At 40.6% G+C, this 18,993-nt stretch overlaps 1 protein-coding gene across 1 annotated transcript in view; it reads right to left on the reverse strand.

Moving 5' to 3' along the window:
- BLOC1S5 (biogenesis of lysosomal organelles complex 1 subunit 5) overlaps positions 1–15,185 on the reverse strand; it is a 50,140-nt gene extending 34,955 nt beyond the window's left edge. The window contains exons 1-2 of the mRNA XM_036443643.2: positions 15,028–15,185; positions 5,838–5,920 (exon numbers count right to left, since the gene is read on the reverse strand). Coding sequence (XP_036299536.1) covers positions 5,838–5,920; positions 15,028–15,142 — 198 coding nt within the window. The 5' untranslated portion in view covers positions 15,143–15,185. The remainder of the gene's footprint in view (positions 1–5,837; positions 5,921–15,027) is intronic.
- Between the last annotated feature and the right edge of the window lie 3,808 nt (positions 15,186–18,993).

Raw genomic sequence — 18,993 nt, forward strand, 5'->3', positions numbered from 1 at the left:
GATGTCAAGTGAAATTCTAGCTTGTGCTGCCTTTTAAGGGATATTTTTCTTGATAAATTTAATCCATATTCAAACTCATCAACAGAATCCCTCCCAAACCCATAATAACTATACTTACTTGAAACTTTTTTTTGCCTCTAATTTTAATCATCAATTTTTTTCCTATCAGGATAATATCTGTTTTTCTTTCTCAGCTCAAACATCACCCCCTTTATGAAAAGTTTCCTCCCAGCTATCTTGGGAGTTGTTTCCTCCTTTGTGATCCCAAGTGCTTTGTGCCTATTTTATCATCACACTTCCACCATTAAATCTCTTTGTCCCTAGACTGTAAACTTCTGCAGGTAGAGACTGTTTCTTATTTTTACATATCCAGAAAGACACAGTCCTGAGTCTATTCCCCTCTCCTTCCTTTTTTAGCAACATCGAATAATATTTGGAGTGGCAAATGTGCCTATAACAGAGACTGCTAGATGTTTCCTACCTGTCTTCCTTTTGCTATATGAAATACAGATGTCAAGGTTGGAGCTCCACAGCCACCTTATAAACATAAGCATAAGAGCAACACCTCAGGGAAATAGAAGAAAAAAAAATCAGAAAGAGAGCTGACATCATAGAGCCACCATAACAGCCCTAGGTTCTGGGCAGTGTGAGAGAAAAATAAGTACTTCTTAAAGCTGTTATTTTCCAGGTGCCTGTTACTGGTAACTAAATACATCCCTTACCGGTATACCTAGGTATTCAATAACTATTCAATAAAGCATTCAAAAAATGAAGTTTTCTAAAAATAAGGAACTTGTACAGGACTACACACCCATAGCAAGCATACTGACTAACATGGATCTCTCCTCTGTTCTATGTGAGAGAGGACATGACATCTCCTTGTGGCTAGAAAGACAAAGTTGCAGAAGACGATGTCTCTACCCACAGACACTATCAAACTGATGCTCACTGAGAGGGCCCCACTGGGATCTCTGTTCAAAATGCTCACTGGAATCAAGGGAAGAAGAGATTTGTATAAAGTGGGGAAAAAGGGAGTCAATTGCCCAGAAAACTAGCAAACACAAAAAGAAAGCATAAAATATTATAATAGAACTTCAATAATTTAAGTAATGCTGCCACCATGTGGCACTTACTCCCCTCTTTTAGAAATAAAATTTTATAAAGAAAAAGATGATTGTGGCCATGTGCATTAACTTTTTAAAATATATAAATTATAAACAACTTCAGTTTTAAATACTAGGCAGTTTTTCTTAAAGTGAACTACATTTAAATGGTATAAAAGCAGATAAAACCTCTAGGAAGTACTGACAGCTAGCTCTGCTCAGCATTCCTTTGTCCAGCCATGCAATCTGGGTAAAGACCACATGGACTAACTGGAGGGTGTTATTGTTTGAACCAAGATAGAAGAGAACTATAAACAATGCGGATATCCTTATAACTCTAAAGTCATTACAGTGTTTTTAGCTTTTCTTTTCTAATTTGAGGAAAATGCTAGGAATATAATATACATAAAAGGTAACAGAGCCTGATATGTAAGGTTTCCATACTACACTACACCTCAGGAAGACCAACTGGGGAGGTCACTGTGTGAAAAGATTGGATCAGGTACACTTCAAGAAGATATATTTAGTTGAAGATAATGGCTCAAACTTAGCTGACAAAATATTTTTGAGCTCTCCCGAGACTATTTTTCAAGGACAATATATGAATGCCTTTTTCCCTAGCCAGTGTGGCTCAGTTAGTTGGGTATCAACCCATGCACTGAAAGGCTGCTGGTTTGATTCCTCGATCAGGGCACATGCCTGGGTTTCAGGCTCAATCCCTGGTGTAGGGTGCATGCAGAAGGCAGCTGACTGATATTCCACTCTCTTGTCAATGTATCTCTTTCTCCTTCTCCCTTCCCTCTCTCTAAAATTCAACAAAAATATTTTTAAAAGAAAAAAAGAATGCCTTGCTTCATGAAAGATGGGTCTGTGTCTGTCTCATTTACAATATAGTATTAGTTTCTGACACTCTTTCTCACACAAAATAAGGGCTTTAAAACATTTCTATAGCATTGTATCTATCATGCCCAGGATGAAATTTTATTTTTTAGTAAACATATTCCTTGGGTAATGCCAATAGCACTTTCTTAGCAAATCCCTATTCTCCCTATGACATCAAACACTGAACCCAAATTCATAAAAATTATTGTAAGTTCTGAATTAATACATGTTTATTTGATTATACTTGCTACCATTTTCTCTTAATAAGTTACCAACATTTGTCTAATACCTATATACCAGGGATTTTTTAAAAAGATGTTCTATTTAATGCTCACAAAACTTCTGCAGTATACATTATTCCCTTTTTTTTTTTTTAAATTAGGAAACTAAGCCTCAGTAAAGCAAGTAATCATAACTAGTAAGAAGAGTGCCAGGACTTGGACTTAGATATGTCAAGCTCCAAGGCCCATGTATTTTCTACTCTTTAACACAGCTTCTTCTCTAAAAAGATCTTAAGGGCAACAATGTAGAGTGTAGATACAGCTGGTCCTCGGTATAGTGAAGGACTGGTTCCAGGAACCCCTGCAGATACCAAATACCCAGAACGCTCGAGTCCCTTCTATCAAATGGCATAGTTCACCCATGTAACTTAATAACCTAAGCTCATCCTCCCATATACGTTATACCATCTCCAGATTACTTATAGTAAACACATAACACAAGTAAATGCTTTATAAATAGTTGTTATACTGCACTGTTTAGGGAATAATGACAAGAAAAAAAGTCTATACGTGTTCAATATAGACACAACCATCATAGGCTTAGCTATTTAATACACACCAACAACTTAACTTTTTTCCTGAATATTTTCAATGTGCAGGTGCAGAACCTATAGATACAGAGGCCTGACTACAATTCCTCTCCGTTCGAACATGCTCCTGGCAACGATGTTCCATCCTAGTTAAAAGAGGTATTGCTTTAATAGGAAGTGAGCTCTTGAATAGACATACTCAGCAGCATAAATGTAACACTTCTTTCATTCCATTCAAGATTCATTTCATAGAAAACATCTACATTATTTAAAGTATGACACCTGTATTCTTGGGATAATTAGCCAGTGAGGGAATTGAATTAGAGAATTCACCATTATGCCAAAAATCTATACTTCTTTTAGTATGTAGATCTCCCTGGCTGGATAGCTCAATCAGTTACCAATACACTAAGGCAGTGGTCGGCAAACCGCAGCTCGCGAGCCACATGCGGCTCTTTGGCCCCTTGAGTGTGGCTCGGCATTAGAACCACTTCTTCAAAATATACTCGCCCAGGGTGAAAACCAATTTCTTTGCATGGGCCACGAAGTTTCAATCGCACTATATGTGCACGCCGCATGTAGTATTTTGTGAGAGAGCCACACTCAAGGGCGAAAGAGTCACATGTGGCTCTCAAGCCGCGGTTTACCGACCACTGCACTAAGGTGTCAGGTTCAATCACCAGTCACGGAACATACAAGAAGCATAAATAAGTAGAACAGCAAATAGATATTTCTCTCTCTCTAAAATCAACAAATAATATTAAAAATATACATATAAAGTAGATCTTTAAAGGTATATCTAAAATTTTTTAAATAATAACTATTTAGTACGTAACCATACTGGCAAAAAAGGATGACTTATGAAAAAGATGATTGGTGATATCACCGAATGTCGAAAACCCAAGTTTTAGTCCAAGTTTTGCTAGTTACTCTTTTGAATCAGAGTAAGCATCCACAATGCAGCAGGCTTATTTTAGGCATTTTGAATACAACAGAAAATAAAAACACTAGGTCCTTATTCTCATGGTGCCTATATTCTAAAGAAGGAAGTCAAGTAATAAGCAAGTAGATAACAAGAAAAGTATCAGGTATTTATGAGAGCTTATGGTAGGCAGAATTCTAAGATGGCCCCTGAGACTCCACCTCTAGTGTACACACACATTCTCTCAGTTATGCAATCACGCCCTAGTCTAGGTGCTGCTCTGAAGATACTCTGAAGACATATTTTAGGTCCCAAATCAATTGACTTTAAAAAAAGAGAAGTTATCTCAATGGGCCTGGCTTAAATCAGGCGAGTCTTTAATAGGGACTGGACTTCTCTTGGCAAGCACGACAGGATTCCATTTGACGAAGACTCCATTGACAGCTTTGAAGATGGAGGGGGCCATGTGGCAAGGAATGTGAGTGGCTTCTAGTAGCTCACAGGGGCCCCTGGCTGACAGCAAGCAGGGAAACCTATTCCACCACAGCAGAGAAGTGAGTCCTGCCACAATCATGTGAATTAGGCAGAGAACCCAGAGCCCCAAATAAGAACAAAGTCTTGATCACAGCTTTGAGAGACTGAGCGGAGAACAGCCAGGCTTTACTCTCACTACTTTAATCTCCTTTAATCTCACTAAGGAATCCGTGATAGTCTTTATATAGTATGATAAGGGAATAGTCTCCGGGTAATTATATGAGTTTTCCATATTACTGTTATCCCACAACAATAATAATAAAGATAGCTAACAGTTATTCCTACCGTAGGTACCAGATAGTATACCAAAACACACACATACAGACATGTGCATACTTGCACATACACACCCCTTTCATCTTCACAACAACACTTTGAGGTAGACAGAGGCAGATTTTGAGTAACAGAGTCTGTTGAACTCAGAAATGGTATCTAATGCTGCATTGCTGTCTCTCAATTGTTGTTGCTCTGCACCACAGGCTTTTTTGTAGTGATAAGTGGTTTATGAAAAGGTTTTCTCCTTTGGCAGGTTTAGACTTCCTACTTGTTTGGAGTCTCATTTGAAAATAAACCCCAACTTACCCAGAATCACAAAATTGTTTGTGTAACATCATTTACCATCTATCCAAAAGTAGTTTGAGATGTTGAGATTTAATGCACAATGAATCAATTACAGATGTATAGACCAACGGTAACATGAAATAGGATAGCGGGTTGGTGTATCAGTATTGCCTGAACATACCATACAAGGTGGGATGGCAGATGGTTAAGCCAGAAAAGTAGGGAACAGGTTACAAAATGACGTTTGGATTTTATCCTATAGATGACAAACATTATAAAAGAGTTATGTCAGAGCACTCTGGCAAGGGGAAAAGACTGGATTTTACTGGGTTGATAAAGCAGGCACATAAGTCAGAAGGATTAGAGGTTTATGAGGTAGCATCCAGAAGACATGGTCACTAAATACGGGCCCTAAAGGTGAGAGAATAGCTAAGGATAATTATCATGTTTTAACTTGAGTGCTTTAGGCGGGTGCTGATGCCCCAACTGAGAAAAAAATATAAAAAATGGGCCTGAAAAACCTAGACCAATCAGTATTTAAAACCTTTTATTTTTTGCCATAACCGGTTGGCTCAGTGGATAGGGTCCCAGGTTTAATTCCGGTTAAGGGCATGTACCTTGGCTGCAGGCACATACCCAGTAGGGAGAGGCAGGAGGCAGCTGATCAATGTTTCTCTCTCATTGTCTCTCTCTCTCTCTTCCTCTCTGTAAAAAATCAATAAAATATATTAAAATAACAACAAAACACACCTTTTTTTTTCACTATATGTCACTGCATAGATGAAAAAAACTGAGGTTAGTAGACATTAAATATGCCAGAGTAGGACACCGAACTTGAGCCCAAGTCACCTAACGCCTAGTCCTATGCTCCTTAAGAATTACTACCATTACTATTAAAGCTTTGTAGGTTTTATGAACCATAAACAGAAATCAGAAACTTTAAAACTAAAGAATGTCCCTTCCATATATGAAAATCACTAATAATTAAGGCAGTATTTTTACAAAATAAATTTTAAATACTCACTTCAAATTCTTTCACAAAATAACGGGTTTCACCCTGAATAACCGGTCTGTGATCTAACAGCCTTGAATGAATTTCTCCAAGATCTATAAAGACAAAATAAAATTCAAGGTGAATCCATGTTAAGTGGTACAATCTCTAGCTTGTTTTTAGTCTTTCTATTTCCCACAAATATATGAATTTTAAAATTTAGTTTAGACAATGGATTAAGAGGAAATCGTATCTTATTAATAGACTCTTATAAATGAGTGGGATGTCAAAAGAAAAAAGGGAATAACCTAAACATATTCATGACAAAGTACTATACATCAGCAAGTAAAATGAATACACTAGAGTTACATTTATGAACATGAATAAATTCTACAAATATAATGTTGTACACAAAAAGGTCACAAGATAAAGCTATTTATATAAACTTTAAAAATATACAAAATGATACTTCCTTTTTGGAAACATACAGAAGAAATAAAACTACAAAGAAATGTATGAGAACAATAAATACCAAATTCAAGGCAGTGATTATCTTTAGAGGAGGGAGAAGAATGCAATTTGAGCAAGATAAATTATTATTATTTTTTAATAGCAGCTTTGGGCTCATAGCAAAATTAAGCAGAAATCACAGAGTTCCATTATACCTCTCACCCCCACATACACACAATCCCCCCTTTATCAACGTACCTGCACCACAGTGGTACATTTGTTACAATCAATTAACTTACATTGACACATTATTATCACTCAAAGTAAACAGTTTACATTAGGATCCACTCTCGGTGTTGAAAAATGTATAATGACATGTATTCAACACTGTAGTATATAGAATAGTTTCATGCTCTAAAAAACCTTTGTGCTCTATTCATCCCACACAGTGGTCTTTTAATGTTTACTTAGTAAGACGGTGGGTTAGTGTTCATTATAAGTCTCTGAACTTTTTAATGGGTTTGAAAAAGATATAATTAAAAAAAAAAGTTCTGAATTTTAACTGTTTTGAGTGTCATTCTATTCATTCTACTTAGTAACAACTACATAGTTTAAAGGGTAAACCTCATAATTCCTGGAGGAATTAAATCTTCAAATAAGAACATATACCACTCATTGGTATAATCTGTTCCTCAAGTTTCTTATTTTTACAGATATGCAACAGGGTAAATTTCAAGTCTCTATTTTAATGAGTTTTATTGGGATACATTGTGGAAAGTATGCTAAGTAAAAATACATAAGTAAAAGTACTACTTTTGCTTAAATCATTCAATGATTCATTACCTAAACAGTTCTCTGGGAAGATACTAGGAATTAATTTTTTTAAAAATTCTACTTAGTTAAGTTTGAGAAACAGAGAAAATCAAATTAGACGCCTTTACCTTCCATTTTCTGGGAGTCTATAGCATACAGACATGAACTATGAATGCCCAAGTGAGGACTACGCTATGCAGAAATTTATGGACCTAATTTGACAATTGAACTTATTCACATTTCAATAACCACCAGTGTCTGGGTAAGAGACAAGATTCCAAGCTCCTTAGAAGCCACATAAGGGCCTCCATGGTCTGGCTCCAGCCTCATCACCTCACCTGTCAGCAATTCTGAACTACCTGCAGTTTTCCAAACACACCATGTTGCCTCATGCATCCTAGCCACAGTTCATACTATTGTCATCACCTGGAACCATTCCCCAACCCCCTAATCCCTGTGATCTTCCTTCAAAACTGCTCAGACACCGAACTTCTTTAAAATTTTCACTAATTCCGCCGAAGCTGGTTTGGCTCAGCGGTAGAGCGTCGGTCTGCAGTCTGAAAGGTCCCAGGTTCGATTCCAGGCAAAGGCATGTACCTTGGTTGTGGGCACATCCCCGGTAGGGGGTGTGCAAGAGGCAGCTGGTCAATGTTTCTCTCTCATCAACGTTTCTCTCTGTTAAAAATCAATAAAAAATATATTTAAAAATAAATAAATAAATAAAATTTTCACTAATTCTATCTAGCTTCCTTTAGGTTTCAAGGAATATCCCTATTGTATGTTCCCAAAGCACCCAGTGCATATATTTCCATCATATCACTTACTAAAATTATCTCTCTCCTCCAGCAAGCATCTTCAAGACCAAATTATGTGTCCAGAGTGCATAAATGAATTAACATTTTTCTATGTGACTAAGAAGTCATTAAGCTTTGTTGATTTTGGGAGATCTATTTCTGTGGCCTGATATAATGGATATTTACTTAACCTTTTGGTGAGATGATTAAATTGTTTGGAAGTAGCTAATGATCACTTCTAAAACCATGAATTTAAGATAGTAAAGATTTGGGTGGGGGGAGTAGAGGAAGAAGACTCTGAAACACACATTACTATAGAAATTAAGCCACTGACTAGTTTTGTTTTAACATTACTAGAGGCCCAGTGCCAGCCAGGGGGGTGGGTAGTCCCTCAGCCTGGCCTGTGCCCCCTCGCAATCTGGAAGCCCTCGGGGGATGTCCAACTGACGGCTTAGGCTAAGGTGACCAGATGTCCCGCTTTTGGCGGGACAGTCCTGATTTTTAACAATTTGCCACACGTCCCGCGGTGTTTTAAAAAAACATTCTGTCCAAAAATCAGGACTTTTTTTTAAAACGCTACGGGACAAATTGGTAAAAATCGGGACTGTCCTGCCAAAAGCGGGACATCTGGTCACCTTAGGTTAGGCCACTCTCCACAGGGAATGGGCCTACGCCCAGTCAGACATCCTTACCACTGCCGGGGAGATGGGAGAGGCTCCCACCATTGCCACTGCACTCGCCAGCTGTGAGCCCAGCTTCTGGCTGAGCAGTGCTCCCCTTGTGGGAACGCAATGACCACCAGGGGCAGCTCCTGCTTTGAGCGGGATATGGTCAAAACCAGTTAACATCCCCCAACGGGTCCCAGATTGTGAGAGGGTGCAGGCCAAGTCGAGGGACCCCACCAGTGCACAATCAGGGTCAGGGAGGGATGTGGGAGGTTGGCCAACAGGGAAGGGACCACAGGAGGGCTCTAGGGAGTGTCCAGCCCATCTCACTCAGTCCTGAACGGCCAGACCCCATCATCGAACTAACCTACTGGTTGTAATGTCTGCCCCCTGATGGTCAGTGCATGTCATAGAGACTGGTTGACCAACCAACTGCCTGCCCCCTGGTGGTCAAATGTATGTCATAGCGAGCAGTTAAGCAGCCTTAGCATATCATTAGCATATTACGTTTTGATTGGCTGAACAGACTACTGGACACTTAGCATATTAGGCTTTTATTATATAGGATAAGATAATAAAACAAGCACATTATAATAATTCAGAGTTTGTTGGAGTCCCAAGGATTACAAATACATTAAGTCTCTAAAAATAATGTAAACAAATGTAAGCTACAGATTTTCACACAACTACGTGGGAAACATTCTTTTTTTGCTTGATATCTATATATATAAAAACCTAAGCTACCATTATGACCGAATAACTGGAATGACCGGGCGCTATGATGCACAATGACCACCAGGGGCAGACGCTCAATTCAGGAGCTGCCCCCTGGTGGTTAGTGCACTCCCACAGCCAATCTCCCCTGGCTGGCCAACCTCCCATGGTTCCTCCCCCGAGGCCAGTCAGCCTCCTGTGCTTCAATTCCCCCAAACCCCCCCTGCCCCCATCCTGCATCATCCGATCAGGGCCAGGCCCCAGGCTGGAATGGGGGACCGGGAATGGGTGGTGGCAGACAAGGCCCCTTTCCCAAGCGGACCAAGGGCCAGCTCCCTCCTTGGGGCTGGCGGCCAACCTCCCATGCCCTGTCCCTCCCCCTGCCGACAGTCAGCCTGCCATCCACCTGCTGCAGTGATGGCACAGCTGTGAGGGAAAGAGGAAGGGGGAGGCGGGAAACTGTGTGGTGGCGGGGCACTAACGATGGTAGCATCGGCATCCAGCATCCATTCCTTCTGTGCCCAGTGACTACTGCCTCCTCTTCTGACCCTGCTGGGGCCTTAGGACCCCAATCTGCCTGGCCCCAATCTGCCCTCATCACTGGCTAGGCCTAGGGACCCCACGCATGCACGAATTTTGTACACCAGGCTCCTAGTACAAGATAAAAGATACCATCTTCTGTTCTCCAAAAGTTCATACTCTACTGTGGGAGTTAGACAAATATCCCTTCACACAAAAGATAGGATAATCACTTTAATGGAAGATCAATATGCTATGGAATTATGGAAAAAGGAGAAATATAGAAAACTGCAGATCTCTCATTAAATAAGTTTTTTACTCTGACCTTAAATTTGGAGGCCTTCAATGTATTGTAATATGTGAAGCTTTGTATATCCTAAGGAACAATTTACTGCATTGCAACTTTTCCTGTTTATACCTTTGGTGTCAACATTTAGATGTTATTCTTCCTCACAACTTATCAGATCATCCCCTTTTCCATCCCTCCTTGTCTCACTTGGACTACATCAACAGCTGGTCACACCTCTCTTTAACCCCCTCCATACAAAGTCAATTCTCATTATTTGCAGTATTTATGTTTGTAAAGTTGCCATGAACATTAAACTATAGAATACTGAACTATTGCTCTTAAAAGTAATGTGAGGTTAGATTCCTGCAAACCTCTTGTCATATTTTTGTTAACCAAAATGCTATCTGTGTCATATAGGTTTGTTTGCCAAGATCCTTGTAAAACATCCCAGCCTTGGTGTTGAAGATCTGCTCTTCCAATAACACTTTTTCCTTATAACACTTAGCAGGTGTTTCTAAATTTCTACAGCCTCCTGATCTGCAGAACCTGCTTCATTAGCAAGTCTAACATTTTTTCACACTGTACCACCTCTGAGAATGCCAGCCAGCGCTAGGATTTAACATTTCCCTGACCCTTGGTAACTGAACTATCGATTTCTTTGGCTTTCAGCTTTACACAATGCTGTCCACTACACTTTCTCTATGGTTCATCATCTCATAAACCCATAAAGTTAGCCGCTTTTCCATTGCTTCATCACACCACCATAAATGTTACCCTGGCACTTTCTGAAGTGGCCTCACATACAGATTGATGAATTTTATTCTTTTTGTCTAGATGGCTGACTAACAGAACTCACAGCAAACAGCACTGCAGCTCACACCTGAAAGAAACTTCTCCAACACATGTATTGTCTCTCTAAGGCACAGCCTTCTTGTGTTTAGGGCCACTTCTGCACTATACCTGGAAATCACTTTAACAGCAAAACCAACAACGAAAGTTACATAAAAGTGAAAAACATGGTACTAAATAGAGAGCAATAAGGACACTTGTTTATTGTATGAGAGCTGAAAGAAAAAGCAGTGGTGTGTTGTTCAAACTCAGCTATGGCAGCTAAATTTTTTTCTCTCCTCTGCCTATGTGGGAATGACTACAAAAGCACCACCAACATTTTGGAGTTATGAATTTATCTTAGCAAACAGACAAACTCACAAATATGCAATCCGTAAATGAGGACCATCTATTATCTGCCCAAGTGCTTTACTTAAAATACAAATCTAATCACATGATTCTCATACTTATTATTGGACAGTTTCCTGCCATTGAAGAGAAAGTCTTCTATGGTCTGATTTCCATGGAACTCCACCTCATTTCCCAGACACTGCTGCTGCTGTAGGCCGCACGTCTTTGCTGGTGGTGTTTGAAAGTCCAAAATACCTTGCCCTCTTTTGTTAACGGCCAATACTTTATTCCTCAAGACTCAGGTCAGACACCCTATCCTCCAGGAAGATGTTCCTGTCTCCCAGTCCCCACCCCTAACACCCACCTAAGGGCCAGAAACCCCCAAAGACCCAGGGCAAAAGTATTGAAATCATTTATTTATATACTTCCCTTTCACTAGACTCTAGCAACAAAATTAAATATCCGTTCACAATTGACAGTCTTCAAATAAGATGAACTAAAAATAGATTTTTTTAGAACGAAAAGAATGAACGGTTCCATTGAAAAAGCCAAGGCTATTCAGACATATTTTCAATTGCATCTCAATTCTGGATTAACTTGAAAAACTTCCCTTGAATTATCTTTATTTAAAAAGTAAATTAAAATTTAAAAAAAAGTTTGTGCATCAAAGAATGCAATCAACAGAATGAAAAGGCAACCCATGAATAGGAGAAAATATATGCAAATCATGTATCTGAAAAGGGATTAATATCCAGAATAAAGAACTCCTACAACTAAAACAACAACACATCCAAATGGACATTTCTCCAAAGAAGCTATTCAAATAGCCATTAAGCACATAAAGATGTGAACAACACTGTATATTAGGGAAATGAAAACCAGAATTACAAGATACTACCTCATACCCATTAGGAGGAACTAGCAAGAAAACAGAAAACGACAAACTTTGGTGAGGATGTGAAGAAACTGGAATGCTCGTGCAGTTAGTGAGACTATAATATCATACAACCTCTATGGAAAAAAACATGGTGATTGTTCAAAAAATTAAAAAACAGAATTATCGTTGACCCAGCAATTCCAGTTTTAGGTATATTCTCAAAAAAAATTTGAAAGCAGGGACTCAAACATAATGTGCATACCCATATTCACAATAACAAAAGGTGGAAGCAACTGGAGTGTTCACCCACAGATAAATGGATACACAAAATGTGGTGTGTATACATACATACAACAGAATATTACTTAGCTTTAAAGAAGAAATTCTGCCCTAACTGGTTTGGTTCAGTGGATAGAACATTGTCCTACAGACTGAAGGATCCCAGATTTGAGCATATCCCCAGTGGGAGTGTGCAGGAGGCAACTGATCAATGTTTCTCTCTAATCAATGTTTCTAACTCTCTATCCCTCTTCCTTTCTCTCTGTAAAAAAGCAATAATATATATATATATATATATCGGGTATAGTAATAATTAATGTCGTTTTTAAACATTCGTTTAAAATCTTGCTTGGCGTTGACTTGTATTGACATAACCTTCAAACACGTGGTATCTACAGAACGTGTGAAGTGCAATTAACAAGTTTTGCTTGAAAAAGTTTGTGTTTGGTTTGGTTTTTGTTGCAAAACTAGGGCTAAGAAGATGGCGGATGAAGAGCATATTCGGCACTGCATGCTTTACGAGTTCCAATTAGGAAGAAAAGCAAGTGAGGCTGCAAAAAACATCTGTAGTGCTCTTGGTCAAGATGCAGTTAGCGCCAGAAAATGCCAGCATTGGTTTGAGAAATTTCGCGAGGGGAAATTTTTCGTTAGATGACAAGAGTGGTCGAGGCAGTGTGTCCAATTTTGATCAAGAAGCTCTTCAAGCTCTTTTGGTGCAAAATCCTCAAATTACCCAACAAGAGCTTGCGACAACTTTAAATTGTTCACAAAAAACAATTTCCAATCAATTGTGTGCACTTGGCAAAGTCCAAAAGTTTGGAAAATGGGTTCCCCATGAGTTGACCGACAACAACCGTAATCAAAGAGTCACAATTTGCAGTTCGCTCCTCTCTCGTCAAAACCGTTTGCCGTTTTTAGAGCAAATTGTTACCGGAGACGAAAAATGGGTGCTGTATGTTAATTTGAAAAGGCGGCCTCAATGGTTGTACAAAAATGAGGCTCCGCAGCCCATGCCAAAACCTGACTTGCATGCGAAAAAAGTGATGTTGTGTGTTTGGTGGAATTTTAAAGGAATTCTTCATTATGAACTTTTACCATCTAACCAAACCATTATAAGTGCAGTGTATAGTGCCCTATTGGAAAGGTTAGTCCAAGCTTTAAGAGAAAAAGAACCCGCGCTGATTAATCGGAAGGGCGTAATTCTTCACCAGGATAACGCACGACCGCATACTGCAAGAATCACTGCTGAAAAACTGCACCAGTTGGAATGGGAAGTTCTCCCTCAACCTGCATATTCTCCTGATATTGCCCCTTCCGATTACCATTTGTTTCGTTCTTTGCAAAACTTTCTTCTTGGAAAAAAATTTAATAATGAAGAATGCCTCAAAAATGCATTGACCGAATTTTTTGCATCAAAATCACAAGAATTTTACAACAGAGGGATTAAAATGCTTCCTGAGCGTTGGGCACAAGTAGTAGAAAACAACGGCAACTATATTGTTGATTAAATTTTGTTGTATTGTTTAAATAAATTCGATTTAAAAAAGTATTAGAAAACAACATTATTATTACTAGACCTAATATCCTAATATATATATATTTTTTTTTCTTTTTATTTTTTTTTATTTTTTTTTTTAAAGAGAAAAAGAAAAGGGAAATTCTGACACATGGGTGAAACTTGAGGATGGTAAGTCAAATAAGCCAATCACAAAATGACAAACAGTAATCCTCAAAGACAGGATAGAATGGTAGTTGCTAGAAGCTGCAGGGTGTTAGTGTTGAATGAGTACAGACTTTGGGAAGTATGTGACAGCTGCACAATGTGAATGTATTAACGCCACTGAACTACACACTTAAAAGTGGTTAAGAAAATTGGTTACGATGTATTTTACTACAACAACAAAAATAAACAATTATAATGTAGCCCTAACACCTAGGCCCACTCCTGCACTCTACAATCACAGCAGCTAAGGTTAAAATGAAATAGGCGGCATGGGGGGCTGCCTCGGGGGTGCAGAAGCGCTCGGGAACCCTCCGAGGGCTTCTCGAGCATTGCACTGTGGCGGGGCTGACAGGGTAGGGAAGGGGTGTAGAGGGCTGGCGATGAGAAACTGGCAAAGATCTTGTTGCAGGAAACACGGTTGTGCGCTTTGGACTCTACCAGCTTCTGTGAGAATCCAGGTTGTTACTAGGCTGTAAGCTCCCAGCTCGAAGCACACAATGGACCTCTGTACACGTGTCTGGAGCTTTCCTGCTTGCAGACGCTTTCAAAGTTGATCTCATTAGCTCCCGCCTGAGCAGGAGCAGACAGAGCTGGAGGGGGTAAAGCCAACAACCTCCCCACAGCCCCGCTCCGCAGCCCAGCCCGCTCCGGCTCCGAGTTCCCTCATCGCCGGGGGGGCCGCGCGCCGCGCCCGCGGAGGCACTGCGCCGGGGGTCCGGGCTTGGGGAGGGGAGGAGGCTCCCGTCTAGGTTTTGTCCCTGAGGAAGTAAGAGAGCTGGGGCTGGTCCTTCCTGGGAGAGCAGAGATCTAGGGGGCGCGGCCACACCCGGCTCGCCTCGCCACCCCCCGGGTCAGAGGGCGCCGCCGGGGAGGGGAGGCTGCCCTGGCACCCACCAGGGCCATGTCCCCTTCACTCCGTACCCTTGATAATGAGGTGCGCTGGCGAGCCCGCGGTCCCCAGCGAGTCCTTCTTTTTGTGGCCGCCCGCCGCGGGGACCTCACCACCCACAGCGGCCTCCGCGCCACCGCCACTCATCTCGTCAGCTCCGCCCACCGCGGCCGCGCTGCGCCTGCGCGTACTTGCCCTCCCGGTTCCCAGGCGCGGGTGCGACGTCATCATAGCGCGACGGGCAGCGGGGTCTAACGTTCCCCTGCTGCATTAAGGCCCAGCGGTGTGACTGGGGATGTGACTGGAGGAAGCCCATGCCGCCATGTTAGATTGGGGCAGGTGCTGCCCGGATTGGAAGGTGCCTTAAGCAATTTGTTCAAATCATTTATGGGGCTCATTTGTGCTGACGTGAAAAAGAAAAAGAAAATCTGTTCTTGTAATTACAAAATTTAAACCAGCTGTTATAAGGGCTACGTTAATTGTTGAAGGGTTGGGTTTTCTAGGTTGCTTTTAATTGTCCTGGTCATGAAGAGACATCTATGGGGCAGCCCTGTATCAAACTGCTGCCATTTGGTAAAACTCCATAAAGTTCATCTTCTAGTCTCAACAAGTCTTCACGCTTGTTCAAAGTACAAACACTGTGCAACTTTGCAGTGGCTTTTTCATTTCCTGTTCATCCAGGGGTTCTTCTAAGAACCATCTCTTAATAGGTGTACCAGTTAATAATGCAGACTTTTTTTTTTTTTAAGAGATGGAGTTACACATATGTTGATATATATGCAATTTGATATGTGTGCTACTTTGTTGTACTGACAGCAAGCTTCAAAGCTTCAAAGGTCAAATTTGCTGAAGATGTTAACATCATAGATATTTTTACACTTAAAAATGTCGAAATTTGTGCCCCCCCAAAAAAAGCATTTGCTGGAAGTTTTAATTCATTATTTTGAAGAAAAATGCTGCTGAAAGTCATCGTATACTCTGGGAAGCTTATGGTGAACATACTCCATCTCAAGATACTTGTAAACGCTGGTTTAAATGCTTTAAAAGTAATGATTTTGATGTGAAAGATAAAGAACAACCAGGTCAACTGAAAAAGTTTGGAGACAACAATTACAAGTATTATTGGATGAAAATGCATGTCAAACTCAAAAACAATTTGCAGAAAGATTAAACGTTACTCAGCAAACAATTTCCGATCGTTTACAAGCAATGGGAAAGATTTTAAAGGAAGGAAAATGGGTGCCACATCAACTGAATGAAAGACAAATAGAAAACCGAAAAGTCATCAGTAAAATGTTGCTTCAATAGCACGAAAGAAAGTCTTTTTTGCATTGAACTGTGGCGATGAAAAGTGGGTTTATTTTGAGAATCACTAATTCACAGAATCATGGGTTGATCCAGGTCAACCATCAACATCAACTTCAGAAAGACAATGATCTGCGTTTGGTGGGATCAGGAAATTGTGGTGCTTCTAAAACCAGGTGAAACCATTAATACTGATCGGTACTGACAACAAATAATCACGCTTTGATCGTGAAATGACCAGAATGTGCCAGAAGACACAGCAAAGTAATTTTGCTTCATGATAACTCACCATCACACACCTCAAAACCAGTTCAAGACACGGGTACTTCCCAGGCAAGATCTTTTAATGGTTAAAAGATCTTGCCTGGGAAGTACCCGTGTTTCCCCGAAAATAAGACATCCTCCGAAAATAAGACCTAGTGCATGAAAAGATAAGACATCCCCTGAAAATAAGACCTAGTGCAACTTTGGGAGAAAAAACTAATGTAAGACACTGTCTTATTTTCGGGGAAACGGTATTAACCCACCTGCTGTATTCACCAGACCTTGCTCCTTCAGGTTACCACTTGTTCTGATCGATGGCACATGCACTTTCTGAACAGCACTTCAAAATGTACGAAGAAGTTGAAAATTGGGTCTCTGTATGGTTTGCCTCAAAACAAGAAAAGTTCTATTGGGACAGTATCCACAAGTTACCTGAAATATGGGAGAAGTGTGTAGCTAGCGATGAACATTACTTTGAATAAAGCACTTTTGATGTTTCTCTTGAAATTATCATGTTTTCTTTGATTACAAAATTCGAATTATTAATCAGTACACCTAGTAATCTCTCCTCTCCCCCCCCCCTTCCTATACAAGGTTCTCCTGATTATTGCTGAAGGAGGCACACAAACCAAAATTTAGGGCCTAAATGATAGGATGGAAGAAGGCACAGCACACATGTGGAACCACTGGGGGTGGGAGATGGCCAGAAAGAACTTCTCAAAGAAGGCACACATCTCTCATCAGACCCCAAATGAATAAATATTAGCCAAGTTGGGGGGAGGAGGATAAAGGAACTTGGGGTTTTCTAGCACAGGAAATAATAAGCCCAAAGGCAAAAAGGCAAAATAAAAATAAAAATTGATGAGTCAATAAATAAATATAAATTCAGTTATTTGCAAGTTGTTGGGTCTGACTTTTAACTTTTCTAGTCTTACTTTCATTTACCAGCTTTAGTATTAGCCTCTAGAAAACATAATTATTCTCCCAATAGCTAGACACTTTTCTTACTTATTTTCTTCTGCACCTGCAATCCTACATTTCCTCTGAGCTGGTCTTCGTAGTGTACAGTGAGGTTCAATGTTTCTCCGACATTAACTAGCTGTTAAAAATGGAGATTATGAGTTCTGCCTCTAAAAAAATTGTTTCAGTATTTCTGGATAGCTGCTATCCCCCCTTACCCAATTGCAGATTGATTAGATAAAAGTGATTTAAAAAACTCTGGGTATAGTAGTTAAGACTTTGGAACCAAACAAAATTGGGTTCCAGTTCTGGCTCTGCCACTCACTTGGAATTTCTTTCCTGTAAAATAAAATGAAATACCCATCTTTTAAGGTTTGCTGTGGTGATTTAAAGAAAATACTTGTAAGACACTTAGTACAATGCCTGGAATATAGTATATGCTCAATAAATTTTATTACAATCTATCTCCTTTTATAATCTCTCATTCTTCCAATCTACCTTTATCACCCACCACTATAATATACTAGGAGCCCGGTGCACAAAATTGGTGCACTGGAGAGGGTCCCTCAGTTCCCCTCTCACATACTGGGAGCCCTCAGGGGATGTCCTACTGATAGATTAAGTCCGCTCCCCATTGGCAGCGAACCTAAGCCGCAGTCTGGTCTCCCTTTGTGGGAGTCAACCAGACTGATTAGGGGAAGGCGCCAGCCCCATCACCTGCTACTGCAGCCACTGCCAGTCAGCACAGCCACCAAGGTATTTTCATCAACACGGACTCCAGTCCCTTAACCATGAAAAAATGACAACTTTCTTTAAGCATTTTCAAGATATGTCTTTCATAGGATATAACATTTCTTTCTTTATTTTTCTTTTTATCCTCACCTGAGGATATGTTTCCATTGATATTTTCCGCTTCCCTTCAATCCCAAGCTCAGCCCCTTCCCAAGCCAAAAGCCTCTGCCCCAGGCTTTAGGCTTGGGAAGGGGTCCCCCCCACCCCCGCCCACCAGAACCTCCAAATCACAGGCTCAGCCCTTCCCAAGCCTAAAGTCTCCACCCCAGGTTTAGGCTTGGGAAGGGGTTGTCACTTCGCCGCCCTGAACCTGCCATCCCAGGCTCGGCCCCTTCCCAAGCATAAAGCGTAGGCCTGATGAGTTCCCTCCCTCCACTCCCACCTCTCCCACTGTGGCAGCAACCACCTCTGCCACCAACTCTGCGGCCCTGTGCACCTCACCCTGCCCCACCCGCACACACTTGCCAGTGCTTTCCCTCCAGCAGTCTCAGCCACCTTGTTTTCCACTTTCCCTTCCTCTTCCTTCTATGCTGTCTTCAGTCTTCACTCCTCCCTCCTTCTGCATATGCAATTAACCATCATCTCTGGGTTAATGTGCATACTCACTGACTGGCTGGTGGGCATGGCTTGTATAGCGGAGTGATGGTTAATTTGCATAATGCTCCATTAATAGGTTA

Source organism: Pipistrellus kuhlii, unplaced genomic scaffold, assembly GCF_014108245.1.
Source record: "Pipistrellus kuhlii isolate mPipKuh1 unplaced genomic scaffold, mPipKuh1.p scaffold_m20_p_2, whole genome shotgun sequence".
Classification (NCBI taxonomy): domain Eukaryota; kingdom Metazoa; phylum Chordata; class Mammalia; order Chiroptera; family Vespertilionidae; genus Pipistrellus; species Pipistrellus kuhlii.